Consider the following 24,307-nt stretch of genomic DNA (forward strand, 5'->3'; position numbering starts at 1 on the left):
TCTTTAATTCTTATCAATTACTTCTTTTCTTTTTTATTTGTATTAGAATCTATTACCATTTTGATAATTATCCAATTCAAAATGACTTTTGTTAATACTATCCAAACAACATTAATTGATGACAATCACTTCTATATCATTGTATCCAAACATAAATCAATTATTCTAAACTCAATTCTGTTGAAATCAATTCTACTAAACTCAATTCTTCCAAAATCAATTCTGTCCACCGCCAATCCAATATGGCTTTCAATATAATATGGCATCTTTTTCTTCCACCAATTTATCCATGAAGCTTCTTATCGACACAAAGAATAACAAAGTTCTCTTTGCTAAGCTTCTTCAAAACCTGTCATAGACTTTCTCTTCAACTTGCTATGCTTTTTGTTTTGTTTTTCCTAGTGATTAATAATTTATATGCAATGTTTTCTACTTTGTGATCTAAATGAATACTACTCATTTTGTCAAAAAAAAAGAAAGTAAAGTAAATAACTTTTGACTGTTTATGGTAAGAAAAGTCATATTTTTTTAAAATGCATTACTAGAAAAGATGTGCTCCACAATATTTTACAGGCTAGTAGCCCATCATGCACGTCTCAATCTTATCCTTAACCTTATACTTTTATATAGTCGGTGCTGAAGGATAGAAAAACACTTAGAAAGGGGGGGATTGAATAAGTGTGACTTTAAATCTTGGACGATAAAAATAAATTGCACAATTATTTTTATCCTGGTTCGCTGTTAACGAAGCTACTCCAGTCCACCCCCGCAGAGATGATTTACCTCAACTGAGGATTTAATCCACTAATCGCACGGATTACAATGGTTTTCCACTTAGTCCGCAACTAAGTCTTCCAGAGTCTTCTGATCACACACTGATCACTCCAGGAACAACTGCTTAGATACCCTCTAAGACTTTTCTAGAGTCTACTGATCAACACGATCACTCTAGGCTTAGTTCACTCCTAAGACTTCCCTAGAGTATTCTGATCAACACGATCACTCTAGTTACAAACTGCTCAGCCAACTGCTAAGACTTCCTAGAGTATACTGATCACACTGATCACTCTAGTTCCTTACAACTTAATGTAATCTATTCAAGAGTTTACAAATGCTTCTTAAAAGCGATAATCACAACTGTGATATTTCTCTTAACGTTTAAGCTTAATCTCACTAAAATATTACAACAGCAATGTAGTGAGTTGATGAAGATTCTGAGTTTAGATTTGAACAGCGTTTCAGCAAGTTTGATATAAGTTGTTTTGGTGCAGAATCGTTAACCTTGCTTCTCATCAGAACTTCATATTTATAGGCGTTGAGAAGATGACCGTTGAATGCATTTAATGCTTTGCGTGTTCCGTACAGCATTGCACTTAATGTTATACGCTTTTGTCAACTACCTCGAGCCTTGTTCACGCTGTGTCTACTGACGTAGGCTTTAGTAGCTTTTAACGTTCCTTTTGTCAGTCAGCGTAGTCTGCCACCTGTACTTCCTTCTGATCTGATGTTTGTGAATACAACGTTTGAATATCATCAGAGTCAAAACAGCTTGGTGCATAGCATCTTCTGATCTTCTGACCTTGAAGTGCTTCTGAGCGTGATACCATCTTCTGATCTTCAGTGCTTCTGATCTCATGTTCTTCTGATGCTTCCATAGACCCATGTTCTGATTCTGCTTCGACCATCTTCTGATGTCTTGCCAGACCATGTTCTGATGTTGCATGCTGAACCATTTGAGATACAACTTCTGAGCGCTGAATTATGCGTACTCTTTATATATATTTCCTGAAAGGGAAATTGCATTGGATTAGAGTACCATATTATCTTAAGCAAAATTCATATTATTGTTATCATCAAAACTAAGATAATTGATAAGAACAAATCTTGTTCTAACAATCTCCCCCTTTTTGATGATGACAAAAACATATATAAATGATATGAATTTGCGATCAGAAAGAGTAGACGGCAAAAGACAAATTACACAGCTATAGCATAAGCATATGAATATGTCTCCCCCTGAGATTAACAATCTCCCCCTGAGATAAATAATCTCCCCCTGAAATAAATACTTGAAGAACTTTGATAAAAGACTTCCCTGATTATTTCGGTAGAGACGATCATATAAGCTTCTGCCTTCAGAGAATTCATAGCTTCTGACTTCTGCTTCCATTGGACAGCTTCAGAACTTGAATTTCTTTAGATCCTTAGAACACTCACAGCTTCTGATTTCTGCTTCCATTCAGGACAGCTTCAGAACTTGAATTTTCTGGATCTTTTAGAACATTCACATCTTCTGATTTCTGCTTCCCTCGGATAGCTTCAGAACTTTGAATGTCTACCAACATCACTTCATGCTAGATTTGTATCAGAATATTGTTGAATGTACCAGAGCATCATCAGAGCATCTCTACATCCTGAAATGTTACAGAACAAAAACTAAACGACAAAAGTCAGCATGAACGAGTTAGAACATAAAATGTATGTTTGAACACATTATATGTATCAGAGCCATATAGGCTGAAATAATGTATCAGAGCAAATAATGTATCAGAGCCATAACATTATATGTATCAGAGCAAATAGAATTTTGTCAGAACAGGATAGACAATGATATTCAAATTCTATTATCAGTGCTTCTGATTCATTCTTCTTTCTTGCTTCTGATCTCTGAAGCTTGACAGCACTCAGCTTGCTTCAGTTTCCAAGAGCTTATTCCTTTTACAGAATAACGCTTCTTATGGTTTTGCTCTTAGTGTTTGCTTCTGAAGATTCACTTCACTTTTCTGTACCTGCAAAACACTCAAACCATATAGAACTTGCAGTTCTTGTTAGTGAATGTGTGGGAGCCTTTACCCAGCAACTGATAGATTAATCAAATCATTTATCATTTATCTTCTCCCCCTTTTTGTCATATCATCAAAAAGAATATTTTAAAAAAAAATCAGATGCATAAAACGACAAAAGAAAACATTTACTGGAATGTAAAACACAAAGAAACTTTTCATTGATAATCAAAAGATATTACAAAAGGTTCCTATGTTTAACAAGATGAAAAACATTCCTAGCAAATACAAGGTAGAATTTCCAAAGAGGAAATGACTACAAAAATTAAAAAATACAACATTCGGTCAAGAAACTCAACATAGAAGTTGAGCATATCTTCCTACAACTCAAGAAAGTCTTCTGTCTTTGGATGAAAGTTGATAACAACATCAAAGAAGGATCTGACTTGAGAGGTATTAGAAGAGCTATCCCGAGATGCACAGAGATCTGTCGCCTTTGAGTCATGGAGCTTCAACAGACTCAGAGTGAACGCTAGGTTTTGAGAGAAGAAATGAAAAACGAGAGAGAGAGAGAGAAAAAAAACTTTAAGAGGAAGACAAAGAGATAGGAAACCAAAAACCATTTTGAAGAGTATTTAAAAGAAAATAAAGTGAAACGAATGAAGAATAGCATTTAATGTTACGTGACGTGAGGAGAGATAATAAAGACAAATGAGGTGACTAGCACAGTTACCTATGGTCGGCGTCCCTTCAACTGCACGCGCGCTTATCCATGAATAGTAACGACAGGTTTACCATCCCGAGATAAAACGTAACAGCTGTTTTGCTTTAAAAGAGGTTCTGAATCAACTTAGGCAATGAAACGTTAGTAATAACCGAATCATAATTTCTAAAAAATTTCAATCAGAACTTCTGACAAAAAAAATGTTCCACATTCATTTCAGAAGATACTCATACATGAGAACTTCTCATCTTCTCATTCTGGGCATAAATCCATACTGATGTTCTTCAGAATGAACTTAAACCTATCTTCAGCCAGGGGTTTTGTAAAGATATCAGCCCATTGATGGTCTGTATCAACAAAGTTTAAAGATATGACACCCTTCTGAACATAGTCCCTTATGAAATGATGTTTAATCTCAATATGTTTAGCTTTTGAATGAAGAATAGGATTCTTAGATAAACATATAGCAGAAGTATTATCACAGAATATAGGAATGTTACTCTCAAATATCTGATAATCTTCTAACTGACTCTTCATCCAGAGCATCTGTGTACTACAACCAGCAGCAGCTACATATTCTGCTTCTGTCGTTGATAGAGCAATAGTTGCTTGCTTCTTGCTGTACCAGGAGATCAAATGACTTCCAAGAAATTGGCAACTTCCCGAAGTACTTTTTCTTTCAATTCTATCTCCAGCATAATCAGCATCGCAGAATCCTACTAAGTTGTATTCTTTAGATTTTCTGTAAACTAAGCCAACATTAGTAGTACCTTTCAGATACCTTAGAATTCTCTTAACAGCAGTTAAATGAGATTCTCTAGGATCTGATTGGAATCTAGCACACAAACAAACACTGAACAAAATGTCAGGTCTAGAAGCAGTCAGATATAGAAGAGATCCAATCATACCTCTGTATAACTTCTGATCTACCTTCTTACTTACCTCATCCTTACCTAGGATGCATGTTGGATGCATAGGAGTTTTGGCTTCTTTGCAGTCCAGAAGATTAAACTTCTTTAGAAGTTCCTTCACATACATGGTTTGGTGAACATATGTTCCTTCTGATGTTTGATTTATTTGTATTCCAAGGAAATACTTGAGTTCTCCCATCATGCTCATTTCAAACTCAGCCTGCATAGACTCAGCAAACTCCTTTCCAAGTGTAGCATTAGATGTTCCAAAAATAATATCATCTACATATATTTGACAAATTAAAATATCCTTTTCAAAGGTTTTACAAAAGAGAGTAGTGTCCACTTTTCCTCTAGTGAAACCATTATCTAGAAGGAAAGAACTTAAGCGTTCATACCAAGCTCTGGGAGCTTGCTTCAATCCATATAATGATTTCTTTAGTTTAAACACATGATTCGGAGACATAGAGTCTTCAAAACCAGGAGGTTGATGGACATAAACTTCTTCATCTATATAACCATTTAAGAAGGCACTCTTAACATCCATTTGATAGAGAGTGATGTTATGTTGAGTGGCAAAAGAAATAAATAGACGAATAGATTCTAACCTGGCCACTGGTGCAAAGGTTTCTGTATAATCAATCCCTTCTTGCTGACTATAACCCTGAGCCACCAGTCTGGCTTTGTTTCTTACCACTTCACCTTTCTCACTGAGCTTGTTTCTGAAGACCCATTTTGTACCAATTATATTGAATCCATCTGGTCTTGGAACAAGATCCCAAACATCATTCCTTGTAAACTGATTCAGTTCTTCTTGCATAGCAATTATCCAGTCTGGATCTTCTAGAGCATGATCAACAGAAGTTGGCTCGATCAAAGATACAAGACCTAATTGACAATCTGCATTGTTCTTAAGGAATGCTCTTGTTCTGATTGGATCATCCTTCTTTCCAAGAATGACATCTTCTGAATGACCAGAGATGAGTCTGGATGATCTTCTGACAGATGGTTCTTCAGAAATACTTAGATCCTCCAGAGAAGCTGATACTTGATCTTCTGGTTCTTTGCTTCTGAGGAGCTCTGCTTCTGATGCGTTGCTTCTTGGCTCAACAACTTCTGATATATCAATATCACAATCTGCAAAATTATCAAACTGCTTTGGTTTTTCAGAACCAAGCTTATCATCAAACCTGATATTGATTGATTCTTCTACAACCAATGTTTCAGTATTGTATACTCTGTAGCCTTTTGAGCGTTCAGAATATCCAAGAAGGAAACACTTTTGAGCTTTGGAATCAAACTTACCAAGATGATCTTTAGTGTTCAGAATAAAGCATACACATCCAAAAGGATGGAAATATGAAATGTTGGGCTTTCTATTCTTCCACAATTCATAAGGAGTCTTATTTAGAATAGGTCTGATAGAGATTCTATTCTGAATATAGCATGCAGTGTTTATTGCTTCTGCCCAGAAATGCTTAGCCATATTGGTTTCATTGATCATGGTTCTGGCCATTTCTTGCAGAGTCCTATTCTTTCGTTCTACAACCCCATTTTGCTGTGGAGTTCTAGGACAAGAGAAATCATGGGCAATACCATTCTCTTTGAAGAATTCTTCAAAGGATCTGTTCTCAAATTCACCACCATGATCACTTCTGACCTTTATGATTTTACACTCTTTTTCAGATTGAATCTGAATGCAGAAATCAAAGAACACTGAATGAGTCTCATCCTTGTGTTTTAAGAATTTTACCCAAGTCCAGCGGCTATAATCATCTACGATGACTAATCCATATTTCTTTCCTCTGACAGATGCTGTCTTGACTGGTCCAAACAGATCAATGTGCAAGAGTTCTAATGGCCTTGAGGTAGAAACAACATTCTTAGACTTGAATGCAGGTTTGGAGAACTTGCCCTTCTGACATGCTTCACAAAGAGCATCTGATTTGAATTTCAGATTAGGGAGTCCTCTGACCAGATTCAGTTTGTTAATCTGAGAAATCTTTCTCAAACTAGCATGACCTAATCTTCTGTGCCAGACCCACTGCTCTTCAGAAACAGACATAAGACAGGTCACCTTCTGACTCATAAGATCTTGCAGATCTGTCTTATAAATGTTGTTCTTCCTCTTGCCTGTAAATAGGATTGAGCCATCCTTCTGATTTACAGCCTTGCAAGACTTTTGATTAAAGATTATATCATAACCATTGTCACTCAATTGACTGATAGATAAGAGGTTATGAGTTAATCCTTCAACAAGAAGTACATTAGAAATGGAAGGAGAGTTACCAGACTTTATAGTTCCAGAGCCAATTATCTTGCCCTTCTGATCTCCTCCAAACTTGACTTCTCCTCCAGACTTAAGCACCAGGTCTTGGAACATAGACCTTCTTCCTGTCATGTGTCGTGAGCATCCAGAGTCCAGGTACCATGACATGTTGTGCTTTGTCCTTCTTGCAGCCAAGGATATCTGCAATAGGAATAATCTTATCCTTAGGTACCCACATTTTCTTGGGTCCTTTCTTGTTAGATCTTCTCAAGTTCTGATTGAACTTGGGTTTAACATTATAAGCAATAGGAGGAACAGCATGATAATTTTTAATGTGAGTTTCATGATATTTCCTAGGTTGTGTCACATGCTTCTTGGTGTGTGTTATGTGAAAACTTTGTGCATGTGAAGTGTGCCTAATATCATGAGAGTGGCCATACTTGAACTGATCATACAATGGCTTGTATGTAATTTTCATTTCATCAACAGGTTCAAGTTTGTATGGGGTTTCACCCTCAAAACCAATGCCAACTCTTTTGTTTCCAGATACGGCATATATCATAGAAGCTAGCTGACTTCTGCCAATACTTCTAGATAAGAACTTCCTGAAACTTAAATCATATTCTTTCAGAATATGGTTTAGACTAGGAGTGGATTTTTCTGAATCAGAAGGAGATCCAACATTATTGGATAATTTTAAAAGTTTTTCTTTTAATTCAGAATTCTCCAACTCAAGCTTCTTTGTTTCAAATTCAAATTGCTTTTTCAGCTTTTTGTATTTGAGACTAATCTGAGACTTGAGTTCCAGAAGTTCAGTTAGACCGGAAACTAACTCATCTCTAGTAAGTTCAGAAAATACCTCTTCAGAATCTGATTCTGATGTAGATTCTGATTCGTCATCTTCTGTTGCCATAAGCGCACAGTTGGCCTGCTCATCTTCTGAATCATCTTCTGACTCATCCCAGGTTGCCATAAGACCTTTCTTCTTATGAAACTTTTTCTTGGGACTTTCCTTCTGAAGATTTGGACATTCATTCTTGTAGTGTCCAGGCTCATTGCATTCATAGCACATGACCTTCTTCTTGTCAAATCTTCTTTCATCAGAAGATCTTCCACGTTCAAATTTCCTTGAACTTCTGAAGCCTCTGAACTTCCTTTGCTTGGTCTTCCAGAGTTGATTTAGCCTTCTGGAGATCAGGGACAGTTCATCTTCTTCTTCAGATTCTGATTCTTCAGGATCTTCTTCTTTGGCCTGAAAAGCGTTAGTGCATTTCTTGATATTAGATTTTAATGCAATAGACTTACCTTTCTTTTGAGGCTCATTTGCATCCAGCTCAATTTCATGGCTTCTCAAGGCACTGATCAGCTCTTCCAGAGAAACTTCATTCAGATTCTTTGCAATCTTGAATGCAGTCACCATAGGACCCCATCTTCTGGGTAAGCTTCTGATGATCTTCTTCACATGATCAGCCTTGGTGTATCCTTTGTCAAGAACTCTCAATCCAGCAGTCAGAGTTTGAAATCTCGAAAACATCTTTTCAATGTCTTCATCATCCTCCATCTTGAAGGCTTCATACTTCTGGATTAAGGCAAGAGCTTTTGTCTCCTTGACTTGAGCATTTCCTTCATGAGTCATTTTCAAGGACTCATATATGTCATAGGCCGTTTCCCTGTTAGATATCTTCTCATACTCAGCATGAGAGATAGCATTCAGCAAAACAGTTCTACATTTATGATGATTCCTGAAAAGCTTCTTTTGATCATCATTCATTTCTTGCCTTGACAGCTTCACGCCACTGGCATTTACTGGATGTTTGTAACCATCCATTAGAAGATCCCATAGATCACCATCTAGACCCAGAAAATAACTTTCCAGTTTATCTTTCCAGTATTCAAAGTTTTCACCATCAAATACCGGCGGTCTAGTATAACCATTGTTTCCGTTGTATTGCTCAGCAGAGCCAGATGTAGATGCAGGTGTAGATGTAGACTTTCCACTTTCATCAACCATCTTTTAAATGAAGCGTTTTTCTCTTCCTGAATCTTTTCTAAACACGGTTAAGTGCTTGCACCTTAGAACCGGCGCTCTGATGCCAATTGAAGGATAGAAAAACACTTAGAAAGGGGGGGATTGAATAAGTGTGACTTTAAATCTTGGACGATAAAAATAAATTGCACAATTATTTTTATCCTGGTTCGCTGTTAACGAAGCTACTCCAGTCCACCCCCGCAGAGATGATTTACCTCAACTGAGGATTTAATCCACTAATCGCACGGATTACAATGGTTTTCCACTTAGTCCGCAACTAAGTCTTCCAGAGTCTTCTGATCACACACTGATCACTCCAGGAACAACTGCTTAGATACCCTCTAAGACTTTTCTAGAGTCTACTGATCAACACGATCACTCTAGGCTTAGTTCACTCCTAAGACTTCCCTAGAGTATTCTGATCAACACGATCACTCTAGTTACAAACTGCTCAGCCAACTGCTAAGACTTCCTAGAGTATACTGATCACACTGATCACTCTAGTTCCTTACAACTTAATGTAATCTATTCAAGAGTTTACAAATGCTTCTTAAAAGCGATAATCACAACTGTGATATTTCTCTTAACGTTTAAGCTTAATCTCACTAAAATATTACAACAGCAATGTAGTGAGTTGATGAAGATTCTGAGTTTAGATTTGAACAGCGTTTCAGCAAGTTTGATATAAGTTGTTTTGGTGCAGAATCGTTAACCTTGCTTCTCATCAGAACTTCATATTTATAGGCGTTGAGAAGATGACCGTTGAATGCATTTAATGCTTTGCGTGTTCCGTACAGCATTGCACTTAATGTTATACGCTTTTGTCAACTACCTCGAGCCTTGTTCACGCTGTGTCTACTGACGTAGCCTTTAGTAGCTTTTAACGTTCCTTTTGTCAGTCAGCGTAGTCTGCCACCTGTACTTCCTTCTGATCTGATGTTTGTGAATACAACGTTTGAATATCATCAGAGTCAAAACAGCTTGGTGCATAGCATCTTCTGATCTTCTGACCTTGAAGTGCTTCTGAGCGTGATACCATCTTCTGATCTTCAGTGCTTCTGATCTCATGTTCTTCTGATGCTTCCATAGACCCATGTTCTGATTCTGCTTCGACCATCTTCTGATGTCTTGCCAGACCATGTTCTGATGTTGCATGCTGAACCATTTGAGATACAACTTCTGAGCGCTGAATTATGCGTACTCTTTATATATATTTCCTGAAAGGGAAATTGCATTGGATTAGAGTACCATATTATCTTAAGCAAAATTCATATTATTGTTATCATCAAAACTAAGATAATTGATAAGAACAAATCTTGTTCTAACAGGTGCATCAGTGGTGTGTTTTATCATATTTTAAAAGCAAGTTAATGGGATTTTTTTTTTAATAACCAAATTAAAAAAAAAAATGTAAGTAACTCATATTACAAGAAAATTACTCCAATAACCAAGTTTGGAAAAGTTTTATTTCTAAACGCCATTCCACATTGCACCTCCTATTTTTTTTTTTAAATTTTTACAATTACCTGCAGATTTACCTGCGGATTTACTGTTACCTGCGAACTTACCTGCAGAGTATTTTAATGTTTGGTCTGCATGTAAATCCGCAAGTAAATCCGCAGGTAACAATAAATCCGCAGGTAACTGGAACCAATTATAAATAAAAGGAGGTGTCATGTTGAATGGCGCCAGCCTATAAAACACCCCCAAATATGGTTATTGGGGTAATTTTCTTGAAATATGAGTTACTTATGTATTTTTTTTTAAAACTTGGTTATTAAAAAAAATTTTCCCTTTAATGGAGGTGAAGTAAAATATTGGTTTGTTATAGTTAGAGAAAATTTACTACCTCATATGGGCGGTCTATAGACCCAAAAATTAGAGGATTTCTTATTTCAATTCATAGGGAATAAATATATTATATGGATGAAGCGGTGTATTACTGTGCATTAGTAATCATAACCTCTATTCTTCTGCACAAAATCACATCAACATTAATTGAGTAAATGCTTTTACTTTTACAATATTTTAAAGATTGATCTTTCCTCGTCTAATTATTAAATTTAATTGTGCAACCACAAAATTAGAGGATTTCTTATTTCAATTCATAGGGGTAAAAATATTATATGGATGAAGCGGCATTTTACTGTGCATTAGTAATCATAACCTCTATTCTTCTGCACCAAATCACATCAACATCAATTGAGTAAATGCTTTTACTTTTACATTATTTTAAAGATTGATATTCCCTCGTATAATTATTAAATTTAATCATACAACCACACATCACTCTTTGTAATAACCTGTCTATATATGAACAACTTTTCTTAATTTTAAATATATTAGCCTTTCAATATAACATGACTTCTTCTTCCTCTTCCTGCAAAGCATCAATGAAATTTCTTATCCACACAAAGAATATCAAAGTTATCTTTGGTGAAGATTCAAAACCTTTCATGGAATTTCTCTTCAACTTGCTATGCTTTTTGTTTTGTTTTTGCTACTGCTTAATAATTTGCATGCAATGTTTTCTACTTTGTGATCTAAATGAATACTACTCATTTTGTCGAAAAAGAAAAAGTAAAGTAAATAACTTTTGATTGTTTATGGTAAGAAAAGTCATATTTTTTCAAAACGCGTTACTAGCAAAGATGTGCCCCACAGTATTTTACAGGCTGGTAGCCCATCATGCACGCGTGTGGCCCACTTCTCAATCATCTCTTATCCACAAAATCAAACACTTTTGCTAACAAAACATCCACAACGTTTCATACAACACTTAATTATAGCTAGTGACATTACCCAATTCATTCATGCTACGTCTCAATCTTATCCTTAACCTTATACTTTTATATAGTCGGTGCATCGATGTGTGTTTTATCATATTCTAATAGCAATTTTAATGGGAATTTTTTTAAATAACTAAGTTTAAAAAAAAAATACATAAGTAACTCATATTTCAAGAAAATTACTCCGATAACCATGTTTGGGGTTGTTTTATACGTAGAAGCCATTCCACATGGCATCTTCTATTTTTTTAAAAAAAAATTTCTCAGTTACCTACAGATTTACTTGCGGATTTACCTGCGAATTTACCTGCAGAATATCTTAATGTTTGGTCTGCATGTAAATCCGCAGGTAACAACAATTTCGCAGGTAAATCCGCAGGTAACAATAAATCTGCAGGAACAATTTAAAAAAAAATAGTAGGCGTCATGTGGGATGGCGCTTACGAGTAAAACACCCCCAAATATGATTATTGGGGTAATTTTATTGAAATATGAGTTACTTATGTATTTTTTTTAAAACTTGGTTATTAAAAAAAATTTCCCTTTTAATGAAAGTTAAGTAAAATATTGGTTTGTTATAGCTAGATAAAATTTACTACCTCATATGGGCGGTCTATAGGCCAAAAAATTAGAGGATTTCTTATTTCAATTTATAGGAGGGTTTGTATAAAACATGGCTCACAAATGAAAATAAATGAGCTTCAACGCTTGGACTCATGGACTAAAATAAAATGCAATGGGCCCTGAAAATATATCATGACTTGGGCCTTCAATTTTGCATCAAATGGATATCCATTAGTCTTTGTAAATTGCACCCACAAAACAATAAAAGATAACAAAAATATTTGATTAAAAATTAATTAAATTCAATCTAAAATTAGGGTATGACATCATCATGATAACAATTCTTGATGAAACTCTAATTATGCTATTTACTATTTTATCATATAACCATAATAATAATAATAATAATTAACAATCAAATTATTATTATATTTATCATATAATAAACATAATAAATATAATAATAATATTTATTAATTTATATTACTTTCAACTAATATTATTGATAATTTTGATAATGGCCAACTAATATTGTTAATAATTTTTTTAACTTTATTTACTATTAATTTTATATTAAAGAATATACTATTAATTTTATTTATCAAATTTTAATTGAGACAACATTTTTAAAAGTATAAGCATAAAAATATTTAATACAGGAATTCTTAATTATACACACAACCGCAGATGGCGCGGGTCACAATCTAGTAACTATTAAATTTTTATAAGGTTTAACTTTTTCTTTGATCACATCTATAAATGGTTGATGTGCATTATATCCACCGTGTAAAATTATAACTGACAAAACCTATCAATTAAACTTTAATAAATTTTTTAAATAACATATTTTTAATGAACAATACTCTATATCATCAAAAGTGAGTTACGATTAAAAAACGTAATATATAATCACTAAAAGATACTATAGTAAATTATATAATTATTGTGATAAATTATTGTTATTATTATTATTATTATTATTATTATTATTATTATTATAGAAATTAAGGGAAATAATAAATTATATAATTTTTCATAATATAATATGATAGATTTTAAAACATATTGATATAGTATAACATATATATCCAATCTGATAATGATAAGATTTTATTTAATTTTAATAAATAAAATATGATTTACTTAGTTTTATGATTTACTTAGTTTATTAAATTGATTTAGTTTTTTTAGTGCTATTTTATAGTGCATAAGTAATCATAGCCTCAATTTTTCTACAGCAAATGACATCAACCGACTGAATATGCTTTTCCTTTTACAATATAGCTCTATTTTATAGTGCATAAGTAATCATAGCCTCTATTATTTATAGATAAATCTTACCTTGTTAAAGCAATTATTGGTGCAACCACACTCAACTCTCTATGTAATAATATGTCTATAAATAATAACTTCTCATATTAAGTCTTTTATACTTCTGGCTTTCAATATAATATGGCATCTTCTTCTTCCACCAAAATATCCATGAAGCTTCTTATCGACCCAAAGAATAATAAAGTTTTCTTTGCTAAGCTTCAAAACCTGTCATAGACTTTCTCTTCAACTTGCTATGCTTTTTGTTTTGTTTTTCCTTGTGATTAATAATTTATATGCAATGTTTTCTACTTTGTGATCTAAATGAATACTACTCATTTTGTCAAAAAAAAGAAAGTAAAGTAAATAACTTTTGACTGTTTATGGTAAGAAAAGTCATATTTTTTTAAAACGCATTACTAGAAAAGATGTGCTCCACAGTATTTTACAGGCTAGTAGCCCATCATGCACGTCTCAATCTTATCCTTAACCTTATACTTTTATATAGTCGGTACATCAATGGTGTGTTTTATCATATTCTAAAAGCAACTTAATGGGATTTTCTTTAATAACCAAATTAAAAAAAAAACGTAAGTAACTCATATTACAAGAAAATTACTCCAATAACCAAGTTTGCAAAAGTTTTATTTGTAAACGTCATTCCACATTGCACCTCCTATTTTATTTTTTTTTTAAAATATCACAATTACCTGCAGATTTACCTGCGGATTTACTGTTACCTGTGTATTTACCTGCGAATTTACCTGCAGAGTATTTTAATGTTTGGTCTACATGTAAATCCGCTGGTAAATTCGTTGGTAAATCCGCAGGTAACAATAAATCTGCATGTAACTAGAACAAATTATAAATAAAAGGAGGCGTCATGTTGAATGGCGCCTGCCTATAAAACACCCCCAAATATAGTTATTGGGGTAATTTTCTTGAAATATAAGTTACTTATGTATTTTTTTTTCAAAACTTGGTTATTAAAAAAAATTTCCCCTTTAATGGAGGTGAAATAAAATATTGGTTTGTTATAGCTAGAGAAAATTTACTACCTCATATGGGCGGTCTATAGACCCAAAAATTAGAGGATTTCTTATTTCAATTCATAGGGGGTAAATATATTATATGGATGAAGCGGCATTTTACTGTGCATTAGTAATCATAACCTCTATTCTTCTGCACCAAATCACATCAACATCAATTGAGTAAATGCTTTTACTTTTACAATATTTTAAAGATTGATCTTTCCTCGTTTAATTATTAAATTTAATTGTGCAACCACAAAATTAAAGGATTTCTTATTTCAATTCATAGGGGTAAAAATATTATATGGATGAAGCGGCGTTTTACTTTTACATTATTTTAAAGATTGATATTCCCTCGTATAATTATTAAATTTAATTATACAACCACACATAACTCTTTGTAATAATCTGTCTATATATGAACAACTTTTCTTAATTTTAAATATATTAGCCTTTCAATATAACATGGCTTCTTCTTCTTCTTCCTCCAAAGCAACAATGAAATTTCTTATCCACACAAAGAATATCAAAGTTATCTTTGCTGAAGATTCAAAACCTGTCATGGAATTTCTCTTCAACTTGCTATGCTTTTTGTTTTGTTTTTGCTAGTGCTTAATAATTTGCATGCAATGTTTTCTACTTTGTGATCTAAATGAATACTACTCATTTTGACGAAAAAGAAAAAGTAAAGTAAATAAGTTTTGATTGTTTATGGTAAGAAAAGTCATATTTTTTCAAAACGCATTAGTAGCAAAGATGTGCCCCCACAGTATTTTACAGGCTGGTAGCCCATCATGCACGCGTGTGGCCCACTTCTCAATCATCTCTTATCCACAAAATCAAACACTTTTGCTAACAAAACATCCACAACGTTTCATACAACACTTAATTATAGCTAGTGACATTACCCAATTCACTCATGCCACGTCTCAATCTTATCCTTAACCTTATACTTTTATATAGTCGGTGCATCGATGTGTGTTTTATCATATTCTAATAGCAACATTAATGGGAATTTTTTTAAATAACTAAGTTTTAAAAAAAAAATACATAAGTAACTCATATTTCAAGAAAATTACCCCGATAACCATGTTTGGGGGTGTTTCATACGTAGAAGCCATTCCACATGGCGTCTTCTATTTTCTTCTTAAAAAAATTTCTCAGTTACCTACAGATTTACTTGCGGATTTACCTGCGAATTTACCTGCAGAATATTTTAATGTTTGGTCTGCATGTAAATCCGCATGTAACAACAATTTCGTAGGTAAATTTGCAGGTAAATCCGCAGGTAACAATAAATATGCAGGAACAATTTTAAAAAAAATATGAGGCGTCATGTGGGATGGCGCTTACAAGTAAAACACCCCCAAATATATTTATTGGAGTAATTTTCTTGAAATATGAGTTACTTATGTATTTTTTTTAAAACTTGGTTATTAAAAAAAAATTCCCTTTTAATGAAAGTTAAGTAAAATATTGGTTTGTTATAGCTAGATAAAATTTACTACCTCATATGGGCGGTCTATAGGCCAAAAAATTAGAGGATTTCTTATTTCAATTTATAGGGGGTAAAATTATTCTATGGATAAAGCGGCGTTCTTCTGCACTAAATCACATCGACACCAACTGAGTAAATGCTTTTACTTTTACATTATTTTAAAGATTGATCTTTCCTCGTTTAATTATTAAATTTAATTGTGCAACCACACTTAACTCTTCGTAATAATATGTCTATATATGAACAAAATTTCTTAATCATAAATCTATTAACATTTCAATATAACATGGCTTCTTCTTCTTCCTCATAATTATCCATGAAACTTCTTATCGACACAAAGAATAACAAAGTTCTCTTTGTAGAAGCTTCAAAACCTATCATAGACTTTCTCTTCAACTTGCTATGCTTTTTGTTTTGTTTTTCCTTGTGCTCAATAATTTGCATACAATGTTTTCTACTTTGTGATCTAAATGAATACTACTCATTTTGTCGAAAAAGAAAAAGTAAAGTAAATAACTTTTGACTGTTTATGGTAAGAAAAGTCATATTTTTCAAAACACATTACTAGCAAAGTTGTGCCCCACAATATTTTACCGGCTGGTAGCCCATCATGCACGCGTGTGGCCCATTTGTCATTCATCTCTTATCCACAAAATCAAACACTTTTGCTAACAAAACATCCACAGCGTTACATACAACTCTTAATTATAGCTAGTGACATTACCCAATTCACTCATGCCACGTATCAATCTTATCCTTAACCTTGTACTTTTATATAGTCGGTGCCTTATTGGCGTGTTTTATCATATTCTAATAGCAACTATAATGGGAATATTGTTTTTAATAACCAAGTTTTTAAATAAAATACATATGTAACTCATATTTCAAAAAAATTACTCCAATAATCATGTTTGGGGGTGTTTTATATGTAGACGCCATTCCACATGGCACCTCTTCTTTTTTTAAAAAAAGTTTCCTAATTTGCTGCAGATTTACCTTCGAATTTACTATTATCTGCGGATTTACGTGTATAATATTTTAATGTTTGATCTGCATGTAAATCCACAAGTAACTGAAACAATTTAATAAAAATAGGAGGCGTCATGTGGAATGACGCTTACGTGTTAAACACTCTCAAATATGGTTATTGAGGTAATTATTTTGAAATATGAATTACTTATGTATTTTTTTTAAAACTTAGTTATTAAATTTTTTTTCCCTTTAATAGAGGCGAAGTAAAGTATTGGTTTGTTATAGGTAGAGAAAATTTACTACTTCGTATGGGCGGTCTATAGGCCAACAAAAATTAGAGGATTTCTTATTCCAATTCATATTCATAGGAGTAATTAGAGGATTTCTTATTTTAATTCACAGGGGTAAAAATATTCTATAGATGAAGGGGTGTTTTACAATGCATTAGTTGTTTCCATTCTTCACCATTAAGGAAATACTTTATTGGACTAAAATACAAACCGCCAATTGCCAACCGCCCAATGCACGTGATGGCTTTACTTAAAGAAAAAGAATACTTACTTAGTTATGAAGCATTGAAACCCATAAATTGCATGCTTATATACACGTAGAAAATTAATCAATCATCAAAATATATATATATGAAAGAGTGTTAACAAAAATCTACTTCCTCTCCTCTTGTTATTTTAGTTTATATATTTATATGTCTCATTGATATCACTCTGTCTATATAAGAACAGCTTTTCTTAATTATAAATCTATTAACATTTCAATATAACATGGCTTCTTCTTCTTCCTCCAAAGTATCCATGAAACTTCTTATCGACACAAAGAATAACAGAGTTCTCTATGGTGAAGCTACAAAACCTGTCGTAGACTTTCTCTTCAACTTGTTATACTTGCCTATTGGTACTGTAGTTAAGCTGCTAAGTGCGAATAATATGGTAGGTAGCTTAGGAAATCTGTATCAGAGTGTTGAAAATCTGAACCAGAATTTCATGCAACCATTTCAAACTAAGGGTGTTCTCTTAAACCCAACATCTAAAAGGTCTTCCACTTATGGCCTCCTTAAGCTGTTTGATGATAGTGATGATGATTTAAGTAGAAGTGATGATGATTTAAGTGGAAGTGATGATGATGAAGGAGCTAAGATATACATGTGCCCAAATAAATGTAAGATGAAGGCTACATATGATTGCCAAACAAAATGTCCAGGCAATAGGCTTGATCATTGCGGTCATTATATGGACCGTGTAGTACGTATTATCGGAGATAGGAAGATTGCTGAAAAGGAAACTTCCATTCGCAATGGTTTTGTGAAAGATTTGGTAACCTTTAGGGTGATGGATGATTTGGTGATTCAGCCAACGTCAACCGAATCTAGCTTCACAGCTTTGCACAAGTTAAATGTGAAAGTAATGGATACCTTGCAAGAAAAGGTGGTTCAGCTGGGCACGGCTGAGGTAATTATATCTCTCAATTTTTTTTCTTCTGATTTCAGTATTTCAATTTTATTGTATATTTTTTGTTATGTCTGTAATAGGGTATCAAGTTGCTAAAGGCTTCTTTGGAAACCAAGATGGTGTTGACAAGTGTTTTCCTCAAGAAGTAGAATTAATATGGCAGGAATAATGTTTGTAAGCTGAGAAAATGGTGTTTTGGTTTTCTCTTTCTCTAGTTTATTACGTTCTGCAAAAGAAAAGGTGCTTGCAATGCTCTTTTACTTCGTTTTGTATGGTCATTATCGATAAGCTATCGTATCTTTTTTTGGCGTGTAAGTGTAATCTGTAATGAACTATATATCATATCTATTCCCCGATTATAGTTCTACTATTTCTACTTTTAACTATAACAATTGATTTCGAACATACCAAATAATATTAATGATAATGATGACTACTGCATCCATCACATATTTACAGATTCTGGATCAGTAACGTTACAACAGTTATCCATGAATGAAATCTATGTATGATTATTGATGATTAAATCTAACCATAACCACAAGTAGAGAAGTTTCACTCTGCTTGAAGCAAAGGTTAGTAGTCAAGGAAAGTGGCAGCCGTTATGTTCTCATTTAATGAAAGTTTGCTTTGAATGCATCTCTAAAAAGGATGCTAGAGATCCAAAACTATTTGTGCCAAGGGACATGTTGGCTAGGTTTTTGCAATAAATTTAAAAGCTTCCAACATCTAGTGTCCTCCAAATCTGGAACGGGTATGTGGAAGAAATTAATTATGTTGCAAAGGTAGGGAAAACCAGTTTAATATTAGAAGGAAAACTCTAACTTTTATAAACTAAGTAGTCACCCACCTTTGTTAGATTGGTCTAAGACGTCGATGTTTAGAGTTTGAGCAAGGAGCGGACCACACCAAATGTCAAGCTAAAAATTAATAATGTCTTTCATCTCCAAGAATCCAGACTGAGTTATCTATGATCATCTAATGAGATATTTTAAAAGAACTTCAAATAGATGCACTACAAAAAAATGGCCCTATTGTGACACCCATTTATAGTGATGCTTTAATATCTGTCACTAAATACTATTTTTACCTACAGTTGTATATCAATTTTGTCATATTAGACAAACACTACAAGTAACTACCATAATTTTACTACAAATAATTTTGTAGCTAATTTAAAAGACATTATTTATCTATTTTTTTTTTATATTTAACAAGTACATAGTGATTTTGTAAAAAAAAAAAAAAAAAAGTACATAGTGATTATGAACATAGTTATATATACTATTTATCTAGACATATATATTTTTTTATTGAAAAAAGTAATGAATAAAATTGAATAATTTCTTATAAAAATATATTTTTTCTATCTATGGTTTGGTCTTCACTCTTAATCTCACCCTATTCATCTCGTTCTCAGTCTTTGACCGACCTGTCTGCCACCGTCTCCGATCATCACCATCTTCAATTGCCACCGTCTCCTATCACCACCATCTTCGATTGCCACCGTCTTCCTCCGACCAACCTTGTTGTCTTTCTACTCCGACCGTCCTAGTTCCTTCATTCCCGATCGATATTACCTTCGTCATTCTCCAATTGAAATCAACAGTCCCCTCAATCTCCAATTGATCCCTCACCGACTCCTTGTGTCAGATGGATCTATGTTCTTTCATCCTCCTTCAATTTGTGAGGACATAGTTTCAAGCCCCAACTCCAAATCCTAGAACATAGTTTCATCATTCTGTTTATTTCATCCTCTTCTGCATTTCATGTATTTACGATCATCCTTCAATTTTGTTGTTATCACTTTCAATTAGCATTATTAGGTATTTAATTTTGTATAATTTGATTTTTTTACAGTATAAATGTGCAACATTTGAAGATGGAAAAGGACCTGGTATTTGGGATACTTTCGCTCATAAATACCAAGATTGTTATCAATTACCTCTGTATTTATTTTTCTTCTTCTTTCAAGGGTTAAATATGTTTTAGGTCCCTGTAAATAACCCAAAAAATGATTTGCGTCCCTCTAATATGTTTGTTCAAATAATGGTCCCTCTAATATTTTCCGTCCCTATTATGCATCCTTGCCGTCAATTCCACTTAACAAAAGCTAACGTGGAGCATGACTTATTTGTACTCATAGGTTGTATAAGTCCAAGTTGTGTAAGTCCAGGCCCAATCAGGGTTGTATATAAATACTCATAGGTTGTATCTTTATTTGTACAATTCAAGTGAATAATATAATCTTTATTTCCTTTATTATTCTCTCTTTATCTTCTCACTAAAAATGCCTCACGCACTAACAATTTTAACATGATAATTTCATTAATTAACAACATTATTCTAATATTTTTTTATTGATTAAAGGATTCTTCATTGCACCCTTAATACAAGAGAGTTCAAGTTTATTCGAAACGCACGCATAATGCTGTAGTCATTTAAAAAAAATGACAAATAAATAATAATTTTTTTTAATCATTTCAAAAATATTAATTTAACTAATATTTAATCAAAATAAAAATTTTATTAATCTCTTTAATATTCTTAAATGCCAAATGAAAAAATTAAATAATTTCAAAATTGTTGATTTGTTATTGATAAGATATTTTTGGGTGAGGAAAATAGGGAAAATATATGGGCCTTAAAATCTATTATGCAAGGATATTAGTTAGTATCTACGGCTTGGTGTATTTGGAATACGCGCAATGCAGTCATTTTTAAGAATGAGTCGGACAAGTATATCGAGAGTAATTTTCTTATCTTGGACTTGGCTCCTAAGTTTTTATGTTTTGTCGGACAATTGTAATTTTCATGTTTGGAATATCCTACCACTCACATGCTTTGAGTAGTAGGAGTTTTCCGCTTTGTTAGCCGATTGGAGTATCCATTATACCCTTTATTAATTCCATTACTTATTAAAAAAAATTCTTGATATTAACAGATCCTGGTTTCTTGGTAGCAACTTCAAACTTCTTCTTCAATTATTTAATTACCTTTCTTATTCCTTGCCATTCATATTGGGGCAAATCCTCAAAAGAAATCAACTTGAGTTCCAATCCCTTTTAAGCTTCGGAGTAGGCACAATTCAAGGCATGGTAGATTTATTTCTTAGGGCGATCATGTGGTTTTCCTAAACCTCATCCCGAATTCGATGCATGTGATTTTCCTAAACTTTTTTATATGAGAATGTGAGAATGAATCAAAACCATTTATTTTAAAATTTAATGGTTCAGATTTATTCTCACATTCTCATATAAATATGGCATTCTCATATAATATGCCATATATATATAAATTGAGGAATAATCTAATTCAAAGTACATGTTTTAAATTTCAACAACTTCCGTGTATGTTTTTATTTATATAAAAGTGGCATATTCCTGAATATTTTATTTTATTTATATATATATATATATATATATATATATATATATATATATATATATATATATATATATATATATATATATATATATATATATATATATATATATAATAAAATATTCAGGAATATGCCACTTTTATATAAATAAAAACATAAACTGAAGTTGTTGAAATTTAAAACATGTACTTTGAATTAGATTATTCCTCAATTTTGACCTAAAACCAAATTTTTAGGGTTAAATGCAGTTTTGGTCCCTCAAATTTCTCAATTGCTTGATTTTGGTCTCTGATGTTTTAATTGCTTGATTTTGATCCCCAAGTTTTATAATTGTTTGATTTTGGCCCCCAAGTTTCAATTATTTGATTTTCTCCCCTCAAATTTGTCCCATTTTACATTTGATATTCTCCCTAATGACATGTAGACTAAATTTTTTTTCTCTTTTTTAAAAAAAAAAAATCTTCTCTACAATTTTATTTTTCTTTCTCTTTTTAATAGTGAAATTATGAATGTAATATTTAAAAAATCTTAAATATTTCATTCAACTTATGCGTAATGGCAAATTATTTTAACAAAATAAAATAAATCACTACCTAATTAAAATATCAAACTTGTTGACCAATAACTCCCTAATAGTTAAGCATAAAGTCCCAAAGTCTAAGTTAACAAAAAAAAAAAAAGTCCCAAAGTCTAGTAATCCTATTAGTCATATATAATTCTAATTTTTTATAAGGAATATTGCATGTTTGTTTGTGTATTCTAAGTTAAATGAAATATTTAATATTTTTTAGATATTACATTAGAAGTTTGGTTAAGTCTAGAATGAGGCAGCACATATATGGTTCATGGGTGGACCAGAAAAAAATATACTAATGAATTTCATCAACGGTTATTGAATTATGCGGCTTTGTGATTTTTTTGGTAACTTCCGTATTTGTTTATCCAAATTTGGTACATTCTATTTATTTTTTTATTTTTTAATAAGAAAATTCATATCATTCTCATAAAAACAAATCACAAATGTCACTCTAAAGTTATATTTGGAGTATTTTTCCATTAAAAAAGTTATAGTAATGAATTTATTACTTTTCAGTTATATGAAAATTTTGACTTTGAGAGATATTTTTCTATATGTTGTCATCTGTTTCATTAAGTAGTGGTTATATCATTTTTCTAAACTGCTATTTTCAATTCTCCACTGAATCTATTAAACGATATGATCACTGTTTTCATTCTCTTCACATAGGCATACAAAGAAAATCATTTAATACCATAGAAAAAAAAGCAACTTTATCCTACATAACTAATAGAAAACAATTCTTATTAACACAATTGGTATTTGAATCAATTTTTAACACAATCATATCCTTAAACAAAACTTTACATCAAATGCATAATCCCTCAAAACTCAATTAATAACACAATTTTCAATTTTTATTAGTAAATTTACAAAAAAAAAAAAAATCTTTTAAGATGTATAACAGAAGAGAAAAATGATACAATCCCGGTCTAATTAACATCATTCAAGTACAAATTTTAATCCAATTTTATCAATTTAAATCTTTTAATTTATTTTTTAAAATATTTTTAAGATGTTAATGTTGAAGTTGGTATTTGTGAGTTTGTTTGAAGTCCCACATTGCTTAGGTTAGGTTCCCGGACTGTTGGGTGTATAAATATGTGAGGACACCTCACCTCTTGAGCTAGCTTTTGGGGTTGAGATCCAAGCATATTTAACATTGTATTAGAGCCGGGTTAAGGACTGCAATGTGGGCGTTTGGCTCATGCCCACGCTAGGCGTGAGGGTGGGTGTTGAAGTTGGTATTTGTGAGTTTGTTTGAAGTCCCACATTGCTTAGGTTAGGTTCCCGGACTGTTGGGTGTATAAATATATGAGGACAACCTCATCTCTTGAGCTAGCTTTTGGGGTTGAGATCCAAGCATATTTAACAGTTAATGGTAGTGGCAGAAAGAAATAATGAAAAATAGAAAGAAAAAAAAAAGTAAAGTAGGAGTAAAATTGTGATTTGTGAGTCATGGCGGTGGTGGTTGGAAACGTGAGTAAGATAGGAAGAAAGAAAGACTTATATGGTGTGTGGGTACATTGTAAAATATCCTAGAGCATTTTAATCCGATGGTTATTTTTCATGGTTTACCATGAACATTTAGATGGTGCTTCACTCTAGATGGCACCTCAAAGTTTAACTATTAAAAAGAGAAGAAAAATAAAACTGTAAAAAAGAAAATTAAAAAAAAAAAAAGAGAGAGAAAGCAAAATAAAATTATAAAATGCAAAAGGACTATCAAATGCAAAAGGATAAACTTAGGGGGTTAAAATCAAACAACTGGAACTTGTGGGGCCACAATCAAGCAATTATAAAATTTGGGACCAAAATCAAACAATTAAAACATGAAAGACCAAAATCAAACAATTGAAAAATTTGAGAGGCTAAAACTGCACTTAAGCCATTTTTTTAATATGACCCGTCCCATAATTATACATCAATTTTTTAATATGTGTGATGAAATCAAATTTTTTATATTTTTGGCCGAGTTTTTTTGAACCCTGCCCTAAACCT

The 24,307-nt window shown here is 32.5% G+C and overlaps 1 protein-coding gene across 1 annotated transcript; it reads left to right on the top strand.

Moving 5' to 3' along the window:
- The first annotated feature begins 13,498 nt into the window (after window positions 1-13,498).
- LOC131649081 (uncharacterized) lies at window positions 13,499-18,711 on the top strand. Its single transcript, XM_058918826.1, has 2 exons — window positions 13,499-18,344; window positions 18,425-18,711. The coding sequence occupies exons 1-2, from the start codon at window positions 17,661-17,663 to the stop codon at window positions 18,491-18,493; spliced, it is 753 nt and encodes a 250-aa protein (XP_058774809.1). The 5' UTR covers window positions 13,499-17,660; the 3' UTR covers window positions 18,494-18,711.
- Window positions 18,712-24,307: the final 5,596 nt, after the last annotated feature.

This window comes from Vicia villosa, linkage group LG2 (assembly GCF_029867415.1).
Source record: "Vicia villosa cultivar HV-30 ecotype Madison, WI linkage group LG2, Vvil1.0, whole genome shotgun sequence".
Lineage (NCBI taxonomy): Eukaryota > Viridiplantae > Streptophyta > Magnoliopsida > Fabales > Fabaceae > Vicia > Vicia villosa.